The 19,390-nt window shown below is 43.7% G+C and overlaps 1 protein-coding gene across 3 annotated transcripts in view; it reads left to right on the top strand.

Annotated features, from left to right (window-relative positions):
- Window positions 1–19,390, top strand: part of LOC126464817 (microtubule-associated protein futsch-like) — a 481,068-nt gene that overhangs the window by 151,576 nt on the left and 310,102 nt on the right. For all 3 annotated transcript variants that reach the window (XM_050096261.1, XM_050096260.1, XM_050096262.1), the window contains exons 2-3: window positions 5,486–5,781; window positions 11,653–11,857. In XM_050096261.1, coding sequence (XP_049952218.1) covers window positions 5,486–5,781; window positions 11,653–11,857 — 501 coding nt within the window. The remainder of the gene's footprint in view (window positions 1–5,485; window positions 5,782–11,652; window positions 11,858–19,390) is intronic.

The raw sequence follows: 19,390 nt of genomic DNA, 5'->3' as shown, positions 1-19,390 counted from the left end.
TGCAAACTCCCTTTCTTCCTTTTTTCTATTCTCCATACCATGTTATTCTATCTAAGCCCAAAAATGTTTGTTAAGTTTTTTTTCTTTCGAGTATTAACAGTTCCTCTTCTCCTACTATAACAGCTGTCCCAGAAATGTTGCAACAAACTTAGAAATGTTCTAGAGCTTGTCTTTAGGGACAAATCGAGGATAAGAACGCGTGTCCAGAAACGTTACCCAAAGTCGCTACAGAGAATTAAAGGTATAGACGCCGGCGCCTGGCACTAGGCAACCCCTTCGGCAGGAAACGTGACTTTATACGCTCACGGACCGTGGGCGGAACGTCTCGCAATTTTGTTTGTTATTCAGTGATCGCGACTGATTCCTACGATCGCCACCACAGGAGATGGATGAATGCCATGCTCTTTTGTCTTGGTGGATGAGGCTGCAGACATGGGTTTCCATCTGTAGTTTTTTATTCTCCTGTATATAGAAAAACATTGGCGATTTTAGAGGCTTCCAGAAGAAAAATGAACTGTGGATGGAAACCTGTGCCCGAAATCCTCATCCACGGAGTCAACAGAGCATCGCATTCATATGAGACAATATCTTTCTTCACAGCAGCTAGCTCCATCTTCTCCTCTATGATCACGGCGCGATCAGTAAAGAACAACAACATTGAGAGACGTTCTGCCTACGGCCCGTCAACATGCAAAGCTACAACCCCTCGAAGTTTGTCGCAACATTTCTGGGACACCCTGTGTATCAAAGCTACTCATACATATAATATTAGTGACAAAGGTGGATTTTGTAGTTATTGCTAAGTGATCTTTTCTTTAAGATATTGATACAAATATAAACTGTTCTGTTAGCTACTTCTAGACGGGCATCTATTTCTATATCAGTGCTGTTGTGTTTACGAAAAAGGCTCCCTAAGTACTCGAAGCGGACAGCTGTCTTGAAAGGGCCGGCCGGGGTGGCCGAGCGGTTCTAGGCGCTACAGTCTGGAACCGCGCCACCGCTATGGTCGCAGGTTCGAATCCTGCCTACGGCATGGATGTGTGTGATGTCCTTAGGTTAGTTAGGTTTAAGTAGTTCTAAGTTCTAGGGGACTGATGACCTCAGCAGTTAAGTGCCATAGTGCTCAGAGCCATTTGAAACATTTTTTTTGTCTTGAAAGTGAATCCATCTACCCTCAAACCTGCAGCACTTGGGATTTTCTTACTTATGGCCCCTCATTCTGTTTTGTTTTCTGTCTGTCTGCTTTTTCAACCACTCTGTGACAGTTCTGCTTCATTATGCTGTCTTGAAACTACTTATTGATGCTACATAGTCGACTCTAGTAACGCTCACACACTGCAGCTGCACCCCTTGTGGGTTAGTTTTAGTGAATTCTCTATTGATCTTCTCTAATACTTGCTTATTCCTCAGTATTTGTGATTAATAGCTATTCAAAATACAGACATATCACACAGGATAAAATTTTATCGCTAATTAAAGTACTGACTTTCCGGTATTCCAGTACAGTTATATTTGCAGAACGAAGAAAAATTTAAGTGCCCGAACTTCTCAGCACGATTCCTTGTGTAGCAACAGTACAAACGTGCCTGTAATAAAATTTTCTCGAGTTCATATTTTCAGTTCAAAAAGGACGTCCAAGAAAAGTATTTAGTTCATGAGTACGTTACGTACTTTCGTTCAGTTCGGTATAACAACGTATTTCAGTTAGTGCAGTGTCCAGTATGTTGGCGTAGAATACTGGAGGTGGAGGATTTGATTAACGGTGTAGGACTCTTTGTTTTCATTGTGTAATTTTACTCTGAGCAGTATACTAGTTGGCGTCATAATTCTTGCACAAAAATTGCTGCACATATTGTGTAAAACGTATCTAAATACAAAGTACTAGTGCTAAACGAGAGTACAATCGTTTTTATTTCTTCACTTTTAGAGACCTGTTCTACCTTCACACGCGTAGTCACTACCATGCGCCACATTCGTCCACGCTTTATGGTCCATTGTTACCATTGTTGCCGTTTTTTTCACTTATGCCCCTTCCCCCAAAGCAATAAACACCAACTCTATCTTCGTTTTGGTCTACCCCTCATTTCATTACGTTCCCCTATTAAGTTGATACTTCTCCTAGGAAGGCCACCTCAGCAATAAAAATCAGTCATATCATTGAGTGTGTTCTTTTACACACATTAGGTCCACTTCATTCGCTGCCGCATTCAGTGAAGATATTTGACATGCATGTAATAACGGTGTTGGCAAATTCACATTTTTATGTCCATTTACTATCGTAAATAGTAATACTAAATTTAGTTTCGGACATTTTTGCATTGCTAGGAAGGTAGTATGTATTTCAAAGCTTCCTGTCGAAAGCATACCAAACTGAGCGACGTCCAAGGAGATGAGAATTTCCTTTTATCGTATTGAAAATAAGCAGCCAGAACTTTATGAATTTTTCATTTCCTGTGCGCGATATGATAAGTATTACGTGGCGAGCTATGATAAACATAGTAAAATCGTTTATTTTCGTCAGTACTGTGAGTTCACTTGTAATGACTAATGGAACCAGTACATGAAATTACATTGCCTTGGTAACGATGAAACACTTATTGTTCAACCCAGTCGTATCACTGTTTGAGTGTCTGAAAGATTTCAGGTTGGAATCTTGGCAGATACTCGGATCTGAGCTGTCTTTAATGAGAGTTTTATAACTGGTAAACTTTTATAGCGTTGATACAGGAATAATGAAGTATTAAAAATCGAAACTCACGTTATTACTAATGAGAATAGTTTACCATAACCTCCCACTTGTTTGTGGATGAGGTATCAAAAGTGTAGCCCTGGCGCGGTAGGAGAATGGCTGCAATGCAGTTTACCTCTCTTGGAAAGCACCAGCGGGATTAACTTTTCCACTAGGGGGACCACCATCAGCAATGTCTTTCCCCTGCATTTTATAGAACGCTGCCACGTGAGGTGGAGCAATTATAACACTTTGGACTCGAATTCACGAGCACTGCAGTTCAAAACCCTGTCCGGTCATCCAGATTTAGACTTTTTATGATTTTCCTAAATCGCGTAAAATAAACACCAGAATGATATCAACGAAAGGGGAGCCCATGATTTTCCCCCAACTTTCCTCAGTACGAGATTGTCCTCCATGTCTAATAACTTCGACAGTGGCGGGGCATTAAACCGTATTCCTCATACTTAATAAAACGCTATGGGAAAGTCTGAAATGTAATACACGTAAGCTCTTGATTGGCCATTTTATGCTACCTTCTGCCTTTCCTATACTGGCTCCATCCAGCTAATGATAGTTTCTTCTACCGTCAGTTGACGCAACAGCTACATATATGTCCAGTGCCACCACGACGCCTCTGCTTGCAGATCTCAAAGGGGAAGGAAGACGACACATACAGTTGCAGATTTTTTCCTTTTACGTAGATCAGCCAAATAGCTAGTCCAAAAAGACCAATTTTTCAGTAACTTTAATTATAGTCCTTCATCCCTTTGTAGTTCTTTGGTATTGGTGTCCATCCCTTACGAGATCTGTTTACATTCCACCTCTTGGTATAGTTCATTAATTAACAATGATGTTAAGGGCAGAAATTATTCGGTTCAAATTAAGTCAACCACGTTTACTTGTGTTTCATATTCTGTCAGCACACTGATCCGAAACTTTCCGCTAATTCCAGTTTATCTGTTTCCTGCGCCATGTCTTCTCTTCCCGACGCGTGGGAGAACAAATAGCTTCCGTTCTTGTAAATACGTTCTCGATCTGCTGGATTCCGCAGGTTACAGAATGCACACGCCCATGCCCAACAACAATTTTCAAAATCTCTAATGCTACAGGCTGATAATACTCTCGTAGATATTATCAGTCTGCTATATATATTTCCGTCCATGCGTATTAATCGTCTCAGAAGAGAGCGGGGATAGTTGATTCAGTATCTCCATGGCCGGTTGCTCTCCCCAAATATCCTTCCTTAGCTAAAGAGTGTTTCGTCCATAACGAAAGACGGAGTGTATATTGTTGTACTCAGATGTGATATAGTTTCGAAAGCAAAGCAGTCTTTAACAGAAGCATCAGTTCGAAATCCACTGTATACTACTAAAGTTATCCAGTGTTACCACAACCAGAGTGTACTGTTGTGTTTTTTCTACCTCGTTGCCGGCCGGAGTGGCCGAGCGGTTCTAGGCGCTACAGTCTGGAACCGCACTGCTGCTACGATCGCAAGTTCGAATCCTGCCTTGGGCATGGATGTGTGTGATGTCCTTAGGTTAGTTAAGTTTAAGTAGTTCTAAGTTCTAGGGGACTGATGACCACAGAAGTTAAGTCCCATGGTGCTCAGAGCCATTTGAACCCATCTACCTCGTTGTGAATGTACCACACAAACCTGGAAGATTAATTAGTGTTATCCTTTTCTTTTCTTTCTAACACAGTACCTCAGCCACTAGGTAGCGTAGTCTGTGTGGTTGTGATGACCACTGTGTCAGGATGCCGTACTGGTCAACGCAGAGCGTCTCCCTAGTAAGCCTGGTCTAGCAAAAATTTTCAGCTTGCTCCATTGATATAAATCAGTGCTCACTGGCAGATAACGTCTTTAATTCTTTTGTGTCTTCATTATTAGTGCTTTTAATTCTACAAAACAGGCCTATTTCGGCTCATACCTACCTTGACCGTTGTTATTTCTTTCTTTCTTTCTTTCTTTCGCTTGTGCCTTTTCCCGCAGTTAGGCAGGGTCGGCAAGGTTAATCGGATTTGGCAATGTTAATGGAAGGGGTGGCCGGATGCCCATCCTGCCACCATCCCGTACCCCCTGGGACGGAGGTAGTGTACCCCAACTGTCAGCGACTAGTGTAATCCATGGAATAGTACGAAAGTGTTCAAATGTCTGTGAGCCGTGTAACTGAGGCGGGATGTGGGGACCAGCCCGGTATTCACCTAGGGAGATGTGGAAAACCGCCTAAAAACCACATCTAGGCTGGCTCGCACACCGGCCGTCGTCGTTAATCCGCCGGGCGGATTCGATCCGGGGCCTGCGCGCCTACCCGAGTCCAGGAAGCAGCGCATTAGCGCTCTCGGCTAACCTGGCGGGTACCTACCTTGACTGTAGTTAATCTTTGCAAAAGCTAGTCTGAAACAAACGCCACGTTTCTGTCACACACTAATGTGGGAAGGGTGACACTACCATTGACAAAAATCTCAGAATCGCTTTCCTGGGTGCTAGTTATGACTTAACTGGAACACTCGTTGGTGATGTTTCATGGAAGTGCTACAATGCATTTTATTACCAGGAGATACGTCAGTGATATAGTGGCGATGGACAACTCGCGCTATGAGCAACGGATGAGAGTATTTACAGGTGGTGGACTCTTTGTGTATGAATGCGATGGCTGCCGCTGTGTGTGTTTGTGTGTCTCGAACGTTCAGTGCCGCTGCATAACAGCCTCTTTTGGCCCGCCACTGACTAAATTTGTTGCCGGCCTCTTGCAGTGGCAGCAGACCGACGACTTTGCGCGCAAGAAGGAGATCCGCGCGCGCATGTACAAGCTGCGCGAGCAGCGCCTGCGAGAGTTCTACACGACCGGCGAGGTTCTGCGCGACGTTTTGAGCGTCACTGGCGGCTCACCCCCGCCCCAGCACTTCGGCGGCAGCGCCTCCGACCTCCGCCAGCAGGAGACCAAGAGCGCCACCATCCGCCACGCCGACTCGCTGGCCGACGAGGGCTTCCTCTCGCTTAAGTCCAAAGAGATCCGCGACTCCGAGTCGCCCACCAGAGACATCCACAGGTAAACAAAAACTCCCACTGTGCGACATGTGGCGCCGGCACCAGTTGAGTCGAGGCCTGTCCACAGGGCCACTACAACCATTACAAAAGTCGAAAAAACAAGAACAAAAAGTTAAAAATCGTTTCCATTAAGAGCAACATGTAGAGTGCTGTTGCTCATCTACATCTCGCCGGCCCCGGTCTACTTCCAGCGTGATGAGCAGCTGGACAGGTCTGGCAGTAATTCGTTCTATTTGGGGTGACTGGGATGACAGTTCAAGACAGTCCATCTCGAGCTGTTCCTGATTTGCTTTTTAACCTAGCCTTTTCCACACGGTTTGAGGAAGGACAACCTTTCGCAAGAGGACGATGTCAACAATTCGGTTTTCAGTGGTTGACTTCGAAACTCCAAAGAAGCGAAAGGTACTCTTTACTCTAACTGTTCCTAATGCCATCGACTATCTTCTGCAGAAGCTGAAAATTCCTCACCGGTTGTCTGTGGTGCTCAGGCCTCGTGGATAGGACAGAAAAGATCCCCACGAAAAAATAAAGTGCGCGGGAATTTCAGCACCAGAAATAATTGCTACGAGCGAGTTGCAAATGGCTGAAACAAGACGAGGCGCGCACTTGAACCCGTGTGTTTGGCCAGTCACAAGGCCATCTCTGTATAGGATGACAGGCGTCGTGCTGCTGAAACACCAGTACCGTACAATTAAACGTTATTCCACAGCTCTTTCTCTAGTCGCTGTGATAGAAGAACCTGAAGTACGTGTCGCGTCAGTAGTTGGTCCAGTCTTGAAGCATTCTGGGCGTATTCTTCCGCCAACTGCCGGTAGCTAATGATATTAATTATCCTTTTGGCCTTTGGCTATCTCACCTACAGACTGCAGCGCGGCCACAGGTCAGTAGTCACAGCGTTATGAAAGTGTCTGCCCCCTCTCTGACCCACTTGAAGCAGATCCCAACTCCTCCACGTTTCATGCCTGCTCTCTCTCTCTCTCTCTTCTCTCTCTCTCCACCTCCTTTTACGTTCCATAGTGCTCAGAGCCATTTGCTCCCCCTCCCTCTCCCTCCCCCGCCTCTCACTCTCTCTCTCTCTCTCTCCCTCTCTCCCCCCTTTAATCTACCTTCCGATGTGAGATCAATTGTAACGTCTTCAATGAATTAGTCCCCATGAATTGTTTTCTTGTAAAACCTCACAGCACACTCGATTCGCAGGTGGAAGAGTGAGGTACAAACGCCTACCTCGCCATCTACGTTTATCTCCCACAAACCGTTTAAACAGAATGCTGGAATGGTACCTCTCAAAAGGGCGCGACCAATTTCATTGCCTACACTCGTCAGTTATGAGCTTCTGTTCTGTCTTCAATGATCCCGTCTTCTGTTATTGTTGTTGTTGTGGTCTTCAGTCCTGAGACTGGTTTGATGCAGCTGTCCATGCTACTCTATCCTGTGCAAGCTTCTTCATCTCCCGGTACTTACTGCAACCTACATCCTTCTGGATCTGCTTAGTGTATTCATCTCTTGGTCTCCCTCTACGATATTTACCCTCCACGCTGCCCTCCAATGTTCAATTTGTGATCCCTTGATGCCTCAGGACATGTCCTACCAACCGGTCGCTTCTTCTTGTCAATTTGTGCCACAATCTCCTCTTCTCCCCAATTCTATTCAATACCTCCTCATTAGTTACGTGATCTACCCATCTAATCTTCAGCATTCTTCTGTAGCACCACATTTCGAAAGCTTCTATTCTCTTCTTGTCCAAACTATTTATCGTCCATGTTTCACTTCCATACATGGCTACACTCCATACAAATACTTTCAGAAACAACTTCCTGACACTTAAATCTATACTCGATGTTAACAAATTTCTCTTCTTCAGAAACGCCTTCCTTGTCACAGCCAGTCTACATTTTATATCCTCTCTACTTCGACCATCATCAGTTATTTTGCTCCCCAAATAGCAAAACTCCTTTACTACTTTAAGTGTCTCATTTCCTAATCTAATTCCCTCAGCATCACCCGACTTAATTCGACCACATTCCATTACCCTCGTTTTGCTTTTGTTGATGTTAATCTTATATCCTCCTTTCAAGACACTGTCCATTTCTTCAACTGCGCTTCCAAGTCCTTTGCTGTCTCTGACAGAATTACAATGTCATCGGCGAACCTCAAGGTTTTTATTTCTTCTCCATGGATTTTAATACTTACTCCGAATTTTTCTTTTGTTTCCTTTACTGCTTGCTCAATGTACAGATTGAATAACATCGGGGACGGGCTACAACCCTGTCTTACTCCCTTCCCAACCGCTGCTTCCCTTTCATGCCCCTCGACTCTTATAACTGCCATCTGGTTTCTGTACAAATTGTATATAGCCTTTCGCTCCCTGTATTTTACCCCTGCCACCTTCAGAATTTGAAAGAGAGTATTCCAGTGAACATCGTCAAAAGCTTTCTCTAAGTCTACAAATGCCTTTCCTTAATCTATTTTCTTGGAAACATGCCCCAGGCTGTGGCTAAGCCATGTCTCCGCAATATCCTTTCTTTCAGGAGTGCTAGTTCTGCAAGGTTCGCAGGAAAGCTTCTGTAAAGTTTGGAAGGTAGGAGACGAGGTACTGGCAGAAGTAAAGCTGTGAGTACCGGCCGTGAGTCGTACTTCGGTAGCTCGGATGGTAGAGCACTTGCCCGCGAAAGGCAAAGGTCCCGAGTTCGAGTCTCGGTCGGGCACACATTTTTAATCTGCCGGGAAGTTTCATATCAGCGCACACTCCGCTGCAGAGTGAAAATCTCATTCTGGATATAATATGTATTTGACTTTCTCATTCTGTCTACTAACATAAGTCTTGGGGTCAATGTCGTCTTGCCTATTTATATATTACTCTGGAACTGTAACTTATCTTCTGTGATGTCGGCTTCTACCGATTTTGTCTTTATTCTGTACATTCGTGTCGGTATTTTGCAACTATGACTTATTACACTGATCGTTCTGTAATATTCCCAAATATCAGCACCTGCCTTCTTTGGAATTAGGACTATTACATTCTTCTTGAAGTCTGAGAGTATTTTGCCTGCCTCATATATCTTGCATATAAGATGGAGTAGGGTAAATCTGGGAGAGATGGCGGACATTGTCATAATTGCGTATGTAAAGTAAGGTTAGGTTAGGATAGGTTAGGTTCCCATGGTGCACTTTTAATAAAACATTTTTTTGGACAGCTAAACACACTAGTTGTCTATGACAAACAATTTTTTGTTTTTTCCTTGTAACATTTGAAGATATTATTTGACCTTGAAAACATCTATCCCTATTGCTGTGGGCGATATGCCACATGCTAAAAACCGCAAAACCACCCCTTTTCTCAGTCAAAACCCGTATGTACATATTTATAAGTACATTCTTGGTTATAAATACATCGTAGTGTGCAAAAGAAAAGATGAAATATTAAGAATAGTTTTTAATAATATTTATATGACAAAGTAGTTCACTGGTTTAGGTAACTAATTTACTTATTGATAGTTGAAAACATTAAAACCAAGACATATAATCCCTTTATCTTCAGTTAACACACTCAATTATTCATAGTGAAATCTTAAATCAAAAACAAAAATAGGATTTACAAACTTGGTTCGTTTGGTTATTTTTCTAGTTTCTCGGCGACTATCGACACAAAACATATCAAAAATTGTGCGGTCTTCATGTAATCAAAACTTAGAAGTTGTGCAACATAACGAATGATTTTTTGCTGTTTTTAGGTATAGTTTTACGCACTTATCACACATATCTAGTGATACTTTTCTTGATTCTTTCGTGTCGTCATAGGGGTCGCCGAGATTTGAAATGTTGTGCATACTAAGTCATTTGAACGAAATTACAAACAAAAAAGAAATGTTTTCACTTACTTAAAACTGCTATTTGATTTGTGTGGCAACTACCTCTAACAAAAAGTGTGCGGCAGATGTACGGGGTTTTATTGCGGCATGTATCCCGATCTGTAGAGAAGAGACGCCGCACCTTATAAATTATTGACCTTGACAGCCAAGACGGGTGCACTAGAATCAGAACACGACCAACGGAACTCACTGTTAATAAAACTATCCAAACAGTGGGAAATAACCGAGAACTCAGCATACACTAAGACCTAATCGTGACGCTGAAAAAGGTTTTGAAGGGATATTTACAGACTTACCTCAGTTATTCCCCCATAGCTTATATAAAACTTCCTCGATAGAAACGTAAACACTTTTATTATGGCCTGGCATCCACTGAGCAACTGCAGTGTCGATACCCGCACACTCTGTCGGGGTTTACCGAAACGACGACGGGTGCGCAGCCTATACCGCATGCGGCGCCTCTCCCGGATTTACCCTAATTATGTCATAGCAAGCTCTGCCAAGGATCTCAGTTTAAGGGAATGTCGATTATTGCAGGTGCCTTGTTCCGTCATAAGTCCGTCGGTTCTCAATCTGATTCTTATCACAGTATCACTTCTCATATCCAATTTTCGTGTAGTTCCCCTTCCTTTCCTGTGATGTTAAACTTCCCGGCAGATTAGAACTGTGTGCCGGGCCGGGATTCGAACGCACGACCTTTGCCTTTCGTGAGCAACTGCAATGCCGATACTTGCACACTCTGTCGGAGTTTGCTGAAACGATAAGGGGTGCGCAGCCTATACCGCATGCGGCGCCTCTCCCAGATTTACCCTAATTATGTAGTAGCAAGCTCTGCCAAGGACCTTAGTTTAAGGGAATGTTGATTACTGTAGGTGCCTTGTTCTGTCGGACGTCTGTCAGTACTCAACCTGACTCTTGTCACAGTATCACTTCTCACATCCAGTTTTTGTGTGGTTCCCCTTCCTTTTCTGTGAAGTGAAACTTCCCGGCAGATTAGAACTGTGTGCCGGGCCGGGATTCGAACCCGGGACCTTTGCCTTTCGTGAGCAACTGCAGTGCCGATACCCTCACACTGTCGGGGTTTGCCGAAACGACAAGGGGTGCGAAGCCTATCCGGCATGCGGCGCCTCTCCCAGATTTACCCTAATTATGTCATAGCATGCTGTGCCAAGGATCTCAGTTAGTTTGAGGGAATGTCGATTACTGCAGGTGCCTTGCTCCGTCATAAGTCTGTCAGTGCTCAACCTGATTCTTGTCACAGTATCACTTCTCACATCCAATTTTCATGTAGTTCCCCTTCCTTTTCTATGATGTCAAACTTCCATGAAGATTAGAACTGTGTGCCAGGCCGGGATTCAAACGTATGACCTTTGCCTTTCGTGAACAACTGCAGTGCCGATACCCGCACACTCTGTCAGAGTTTGCCAAAACGACGAGGGGTGCGCAGCCTATACCGCATGCGGTGCCTCTCCCGGATTTACCCTAATTATGTCATAGCATGCTGTGCCAAGGGTCTCAGTTAGTTTGAGGGAATGTCGATTACTGCAGATGCCTTGCTCCGACATAAGTCTGTGAGTGCTCAATCTGATTCTTCTCACAGTATCACGTCTCACATCTAATTTTCACGTAGTTCCCCTTCCTTTTCTATGATGTGAAACTTCCCGGTAGATTTGCACTGTGTGCCGGGCCGGGATTCTAACCTGGGACCTTTGCCTTTCGTGGGTAAGTGCTCTACCGTTTGAGTTATCTAAGCACGACTCATGGCTTTCCATATTAGTGTCTTCCAACTGGTTTCCTTTGTGTGGCAGTATTCAGGGAATGCTGTTACTACCAAAGTTTATGCTGTGCTGCTTGACAGGTGCTTGTCTTCCAGCATATAGATTGCATTGTCCTTTTTTCTCTAAATTACAATTTTGTAGTTTTGTTTATATCTGTGAGTGTACCTTATTACATGTAGACACGTCTGACTTGCCTGTTGCTGAGTGTGACTACCGTTGCCGCAGGCAAAGCAACAAACAGCATGCGATGGAGCCCCGCGACGACAGCGGTGTCTACTGGAAAGTGGTGCAGGAGTCGTCCTCTGGCGAGTACAGCTCCTCCGCAGTGACGGGCCCGGACGGCCACACCGTGCTGAGGGAGGCGTCCCGCAGCCAGCAGCTGGGCCTCGCCGCCGACTCGCAGCACGAGGGCGTCTCCAAGACGTCACAGGTACACGGCTCCGTACTGCACACAGCGGCCGCGGGGTCCGAGTCTGTCCGCCGACCTCGGACACGCGGGGTGGATCTGTATTAAAACTCCGGAATGAGTAGAGAAAGCAACACACAATCTACTGTCTAGGCTACTCATGGAGGTTGGGTTGTTTGGGGGGAAGAGACCAAACAGCGAGGCCATCGGTCTCATCGGATTAGGGAAGGATGGGGAAGGAAGTCGGCCGTGCCCTTTCAAAGGAACCATGCCAGCATTTGCCTGGAGCAAGTTAGGGAAATCACGGAAAACCTAAATCAGGATGGCTACTCATGCAAAAGAACTGATAGAATTAGAAATCCTGATAAAAACGTCATATATCCTTAGTGAATTTCAGTGAACAAAGTATGAGAATAAAAACACACAGAAATACGACGAGCGCGAGAGAAAACAGAGGAACAATTACGCCAGGGCTCTACTACGCACGGAGAGTTTACATGCATACTGCAACACGCCTAGCTTCCGCTACCATGACCTCAATATCGCACGGGCCATTCTTTACGGAGACGACCGAACGGCACGTCTCCTCTCTAACATTGGCTGTATGACAGTGAGCTCTTTTTCTAGCCTGAAAACAGTTCTCCTTCCTTTGGCGGTCGGTTTCAATGAATCAGAGACAGTGGCCCCTCGCAGGCTCCCAGCCTAATTCATCTTGTAGGCACCCTTCTCCCAGAAGAATTTGTTCGAAGGTTTTTAATGACTTTAGCACTAGGCACTGGGCACGGAAATTTATCAATGGTAACAGGTGAGAGTGTGTCCCAGACCGGAACTCGAACCCAGATTTCCCGCTTTACGCGTGCGTGAGCCTTCGCTCCCTTACCAATCCAAGCACTCTTCCTTTTCGGCCCAAATTCCGAGCGTGTTATCCATTGCTGACGCACAAACACTTAAGTATGGTTCCCTTACTCTCAATCGCTGATTCCCGTATGAGATACGTCATGGTGTGCTTTCGACTAGAAGGGATCGTTGGTCGTCGTCACTATATATAACTGGCCATTAAAATCTCTACACCAAGAAGAAATTCAGATGATAAACAGGTATTCATTGGACAAATATATTATACTACAACTGACATCTGATTACATTTTCACGCAATTTGGGTACATAGATCCTGAGAAATCAGTACCCAGAACAACCACCTCTGACCGTAATAACGGCCTTGACACACCTGGGCATTGAGTCAAACAGAGCTTGGATGGCGTGTACATGTACAGCTGCCCATGCAGCTTCAACACGATACCACAGTTCATCAAGAGTAGTGACTGGCGTATTGTGACGAGCCAGTTGCTCGGCCACCATTGACCAGACGTTTTCAGTTGGTGAGAGATCTGGACAATGTGCTGGCGAGGGCAGCAGTCGAACATTTTCCGTATCCAGAAAGGCCCGTACAGGACCTGCAACATGCGGTCGTGCATTATCCTACTGAAATGTAGGGTTTCGCAGGGGTCGCATGAAGGGTAGAGCCACAGGTCGTAACACATTTGAAATGTAACGTCCACTGTTCAAAGTGCAATTACTGCGAACAAGAGGCGACCGAGACGTGTAACCAATGGCACCCCATACCATCACACCGGGTGATACGCCAGTATGGCGATGACGAATACACGCGCTTCCAATGTGCGTTCACCGCGATGTCGCCAAACACGGATGCGACCATCATGATGTTGCAAACAGAACCTAGATTCATCCGAAAAGATGACGTCTCTCCATTCGTGCACCCATGTTCGTCGTTGAGTACACCATCGCAGCCGCTCCTGTCTGTGATGCAGCGTCAGGGGTAACCGCAGCCATGGTCTCCGAGCTGATAGTCCATGCTGCTGCAAACGTCGTCGAACTGTTCGTGCAGATGGTTGTTGTCTTGCAAACGTCACCATCTGTTGATTCAGGGATCGAGACGTGGCAGCACGATCCGTTACAGCCATGCGGATAACATGCCTGTCATCTCGACTGCTAGTGATACGAGGCCATTGGGATTTAGCACGGCGTTCCCTATTACCCTCCTGAACCCACCGATTCCATATTCTGCTAACAGGCATTGTATCTCGACCAACGCGAGCAGCAATGTCGCGATACGATAAACAGCAATCGCGACAGGCACCTTTATCAAAGTCGGAAACGTGATGGTACGCATTTATCCTCCTTACACGAGGCATCACAACAACGTTTCACCAGGTAACGCCGGTCAACTGCTGTTTGTGTATGAGAAATCGGTTGGAAACTTTACTCATGTCAGCACGTTGTAAATGTCACCACCGGCGGCAACCTTGTATGAATGTTCTGAAAAGCTAATCATTTGCATATCACAGCATCTTCTTCCTGTCGGTTAAATTTCGCGTCTGTAGCACATCTTCGTGGCGTAGCAATTTTAATGACCAGTAGTGTACATGATGGTTCAGATGACCTTACCTATGGGTTTTATGCAACCCGCAACGCCTTCGAATACCACCAAGTTTTCATATTCTCTCCTTCACTACTTACAAACTATTAGTCCTACAGAAAAAAAATGGACAGGACCTTTTTATAGGAAAATTTAATACAGTTAAATTCTGTACTGCGAAATGTTTTCGCCAGAGGCCTTAGTTTTTCAAATTATTCAAAAATATGTACAACAGTGACCTTCAAACGTGTTTCTCGAAAACTGTAGTCTCCAGGGAAAATGTATTCCGGGATAAAATGTAACTACGTTAAATTTCCTACAAAAAGGCTCTCTTCATGTTTTCAGTAGAACTAATAGTTTGCATGTGGCGAGTGAGACAATATGAAAATCCTCCGCATAATTTCTGAATGTGTTGCAAGTTACATAAAACACACAGTAGGTGAATCAACCCGTATACGTAAGTATTTGTTAAATTCCCTTGTAAGGTCGATTTTTGGCGCGAGCTGATTCTGACAATATCTGTCTCTTCTTTATCCACCCTGAATGTAACTGCTTTGCTCTCACATCTTCTTCCAAGAAATGACTATTGTACAAAATTCTACCTAATACGGGACAAAAAGCCACTTGTCGCCAAATATGTGTCGCCAAACATGCCGTTCCTCTGTCATGCCCTTCTCTCACATAATTGATAATCTCAAAATATAATAAATACCCAACATTGCCTCAGTACCACACGTCCAGCTTTGTGGTGACGAATCAAAATATTCTTATCACTACATACTCCCTGACATTCAAAGTCCCCTCTAGAAGGTGACGTGCTTAGTGGCTCCGATAATGCGTTTTCTCCGGCTGTGTCGTTGAAACTGGAGCTGCGTTTATATCTGCATCTATACTCTGCAAATCGCTGCCAAGTGCTTGGCAGAAGGTACTTTTTGTTATACCATACATGAAGATTTCTTACTGTTCCTTTCACGAAGAGAGCGTCGAAAGAACGAGTGCTTGTACGCCTCCATGCGACGTGTAATTTGCCTAATTTTAACTGCGCCATCTCTACGTCATAGATACATAGGAGGCTCTAGAACATCCGTAGTTGCCTCCCTGAAAGACGATTCTTAAAAGTTTTCCAAGCAAGTTCTTTCTAGATTTATGCGTCTTTCTTGGAGTCTCTGCTAGTTCAGATTTTCAGTGTTTCCGTTACACTCATTTGTCAGTCAGACACAGTCATTGGCTGGTCCCGGCGGAGGTTCGAGTTCTCCCTAGGGCATGGGTGTGTGTGTTTGTCCTTAGGATAATTTAAGTTAAGTAGTGTGTAAGCGTAGGGACTGATGACCTTAGCAGTTAAGTCCCATAAGGTTTCACACGCGTTTGAACAATTTGAACATACTCATTACTCTTCGCACTGCCCCTCTTTGAACATCGTTGATGTCCCTCGTCAGACCGGCCATACATGAGCAATATTCGAGTATGGGACATACAAGTGTTTTGTATGCAATCCCTTTTGTAAAGAAACTGCTGCTTCTCAGCCTCATACGAGTAAATTGTGGCCAGTCATTTGCTTTGACTACACCGAGCCAACCTGGTAACTCCATTTCATACATCAATATTTGTACGACACAACTTGCTCTGGTTCTCACTTAATAATCCGTCAATCAAACAATACCGTTTTTTTACTTTTCGCCAAGTACTCAATTTTGTATTTCCATACATTAAGAGTTAGTCATCAGTCTCTGCTCGAGGCTGATATTTTGTCGAGATCTAACTGGATATTACTGCAATTTTTATGGGGTGGAGTTTCTTCATAGATGAGAGCTTCATTTCCAAATGGGACAGCTCAGGCCTGGGAGCCAAGTGTTCCACAGTGCGAGTTTCACCCTGTCTGCTCATTCCCCATACGTCCTACAAAATGCACACTAGACCTTTCATCACATTCAGATGACTAACCAATGTTTCGCCATTCGAATTATTTGTTAGCAACTTTTGCTGCTGCTGTATAATTGTTTCTTTTCTCACAGTAAAATAAACACACACCTACCAAAAGATCCATTCTAAAATCATTCCTTCTCCACGCTTTCCTCTTGCAGACACACCACACTATATGGACAACAGCCAAGTAACAAATAGCGAAATATTAAAGACTGGAAACATTCAAGCGTGCAGCTACCTAATATACTGCGTCTAAGTTCTGCGAATGACAAAACCATCGACAAGTAAGCGCCCAGTTGCTTGTAATTCCCAGAAGGGGAATTCTGGGACATTTCTCAGTAGCAGTACATGTTAAACTGCAATCCAATAGTATAGATAGACCTTTTTGCGTGTGGTACAGGGAAGGCGGAGACCACTTGATCTGATGGAAACATTTGGCTTGACATGTGTCAGCTATCTGCAGTAGGAAATACGATCATAGGGCCATATCATGTCACATTCTGACATACATTTAGAGGAAAGTCGGGTAGTATCTGACACGTAAAAACAAAAAAAGCACTCCGTCTTCAGGACACGAGTGGCCTACCGAGACCATCCGTTCGCCGTGTAATCCTCATGTGGAGGATGCAGATAGGAGGGGCGTGGGGTCAGCACACCGCTCTCCCGGTCGTTATGATGGTATTCTTGACCGAAGCCGCTACTATTCGGTCGAGTAGCTCCTCAATTGGCGTCACGAGGCTGAGTGCACCCCTAAAGAGCATCTAACACGTAAGGTTTATCAAAATTAGAATTTTTACTGAAGACGGTCTTGCAACGTTCTTCACACTAAACAGTACTGTTGTACGTTACTTAATAGAACTATAGCACCCACTGTCGTAAGATTATACATGTATTGTCTTCTTCATATTTTTCATGTCTTTGCATTTTCGTCTGTTAATTTTTGAGGCGTTCTATCGGATATGCAACTGAAATGCGTAAAAAATGTAATTTTTGCTACAAAAGGATTTGAACTATACCGTAATTGGTTATAAACATTTATTTGACATAAATACAAGTTATACATCGTTAGCATTAAGTTACCACGTCTCGATAAGAGTGACTCAAAACAGCGAAAATTGAAAATAAAAGTCATTGAATTAAAGTTTTGAACAGGATAAATCCAAATCAACTTATTAGTTTAACATTTAGTAAAAAAAATCCATCACACGTGTATCAAAGACTGTTCAGCTAGATAAGAGCACAATTGTCATGGGCCCAACCCTTATAAACGTGACACTGAATCCAGTCATTCATTGCAAATTATTCGGAATGTCTGTTTGGTTCTCTTTCCGTCTTTCTCTTGGAATTTCAGTTTTGTTTTAGTTTTTTTCTTTTAGAATTTTATCATTTTTCTTTCAGTTTCAGCCCTGGACGGTCCTTTAAATTTCTATGGTTGAACTGCTTTTCAGCTTTTCTCCTCCTCTCTTTCTCTTCCTTTAAGCGATTCTCTTCTCTTAACTACTTCTTATTTCGGCTAAAATCCTTGTCTCCCTTTTTTCTGTTTCTTCTGATTAAGCTATACTTTCAGTGGCGTCGGCAGGGGGATTTCACTTTGTTCTCTATGATTTTTCACGTTTCAAATTTTGTGCTGGAACAGTTCGAAAGAGATGAAATCGGCTCTAAAACCTGTTTTTCTGTACGCATTCTATAAGAGTCAGCCACAGGGCAGTTTGCTCCTTCAGCACCACTACTTAATCGGTCTTCCTGGTCTTCTCCCATCTCTTCATTTGTCTTGTTCTGAAGACACATCCAATGGTGAGGAAGTAGAAGTACTAGGGAACTAAACCTTTTCACAGACGTTTGATGTACGATAGACCTTCCTTGATCGTACATTGACCTTGTCATGTTAGATGTGTAGGGAACATGGAAAGGCTCTTTCAAATCTTCACTTGTTCAGTGATGGCGCACGATTTACATCGCTGAAAACACATCCGTCTAATGGCAAAATAACTGTGTGCATGAAGCCTGACAGTAACATTTCTATTCGACGTATTTTATAAAAGGCGATATTTACCAATACAACTATGTCCTTTAGCGTAATAGGCAAGTTGGAAATTTTCACGTCCAGAAAGAGCATGCCTCGCGGTATGCACTTTTGAAGGGCCTGTAAAGTTTTATGCAACTGGTGTTGGAGGGGAAAACAAGGGTAAAAGCTATCACTACAAAATATTTTTGGTTTGAGTAACCACTCGCAATCAGCAGGGAGGGTCTTATGCAAAGGTTTTTAACTACCGCTACCAGTCACAAAATTTGTGACATTGTTTTCGTTAATGCCATATGGCCTGATGATGAGATATTCCCTCGAAACATGTCGCACACTAAATAAATAATACATTAGTTAACAAATTTTGTGACTGGTAGCGGTAGTTAAAAAACTTTACATATTTCTTGAGACAGTCACGGTCGAAAAATAGTCAAAAAGGGAGGATCTTTTTCGGTTGGATTCACCTTATCTTTAAAAAGTTGCAACCATTTCAGAAAATCCTCGATAGTTATCCAGCTATTTGGCTGTTGTGCATCCTTGCATCCTTTTTCAAGTCACTATCTAGTCTGGCGCAAGGAAATACACAAATTGGTGGTACAGACAAGTCCCCAGAAGCATCTACAGAGAGCAAAAGGGTGACATTTGTGCCTGTTTCGGCTGAAGTTAGTTTTCCTATTTGATTTTTGCCTTTCACAGACATGACTTTAAGCCCGTCAGTATGGGCACAAGTTATAACTATGTTAAAAATATTTGCATGGTGAATTTACACTCGTGCATCAGCTCACCCAATTTGTCAAAAAATCTGCCAACTTATCCCTTGTTGAAAACGCTGCCCGCTACTAACTCGTGGATTCAGTTGTCCTCAGCTTTACGATTTCATATCGCTTCATAAAATCACAGTAAAAGTCTTCACCCGCTTTCATTTTTGTCTCATTGAAATGATATTTTATTTTTAGCAGCTCTCCATACTTGCACTTACTCAAATGCATAACCTGGCTATCTCAGTATTTAACAGGATCATACAATACTGTTTCCTGTTCATCACTGAACGTCCTCCGAAAAAAATTTTTTTTTTTCTAAAACAGTTTTCATGGTCACCTCTTTGTTTTCCTTTCAAGATGTAAGTGTATCACTAAGTATTTCTTGGAACTGAATATTTCTAATTCGCTTCTCT

The sequence above is a fragment of the Schistocerca serialis genome, chromosome 1 (genome assembly GCF_023864345.2).
Source record: "Schistocerca serialis cubense isolate TAMUIC-IGC-003099 chromosome 1, iqSchSeri2.2, whole genome shotgun sequence".
NCBI classification, from domain to species: Eukaryota; Metazoa; Arthropoda; class Insecta; order Orthoptera; family Acrididae; genus Schistocerca; species Schistocerca serialis.
Note: the sequence above shows the minus strand (reverse complement) of the source record. Positions and strands in the feature narration are given on the sequence as shown.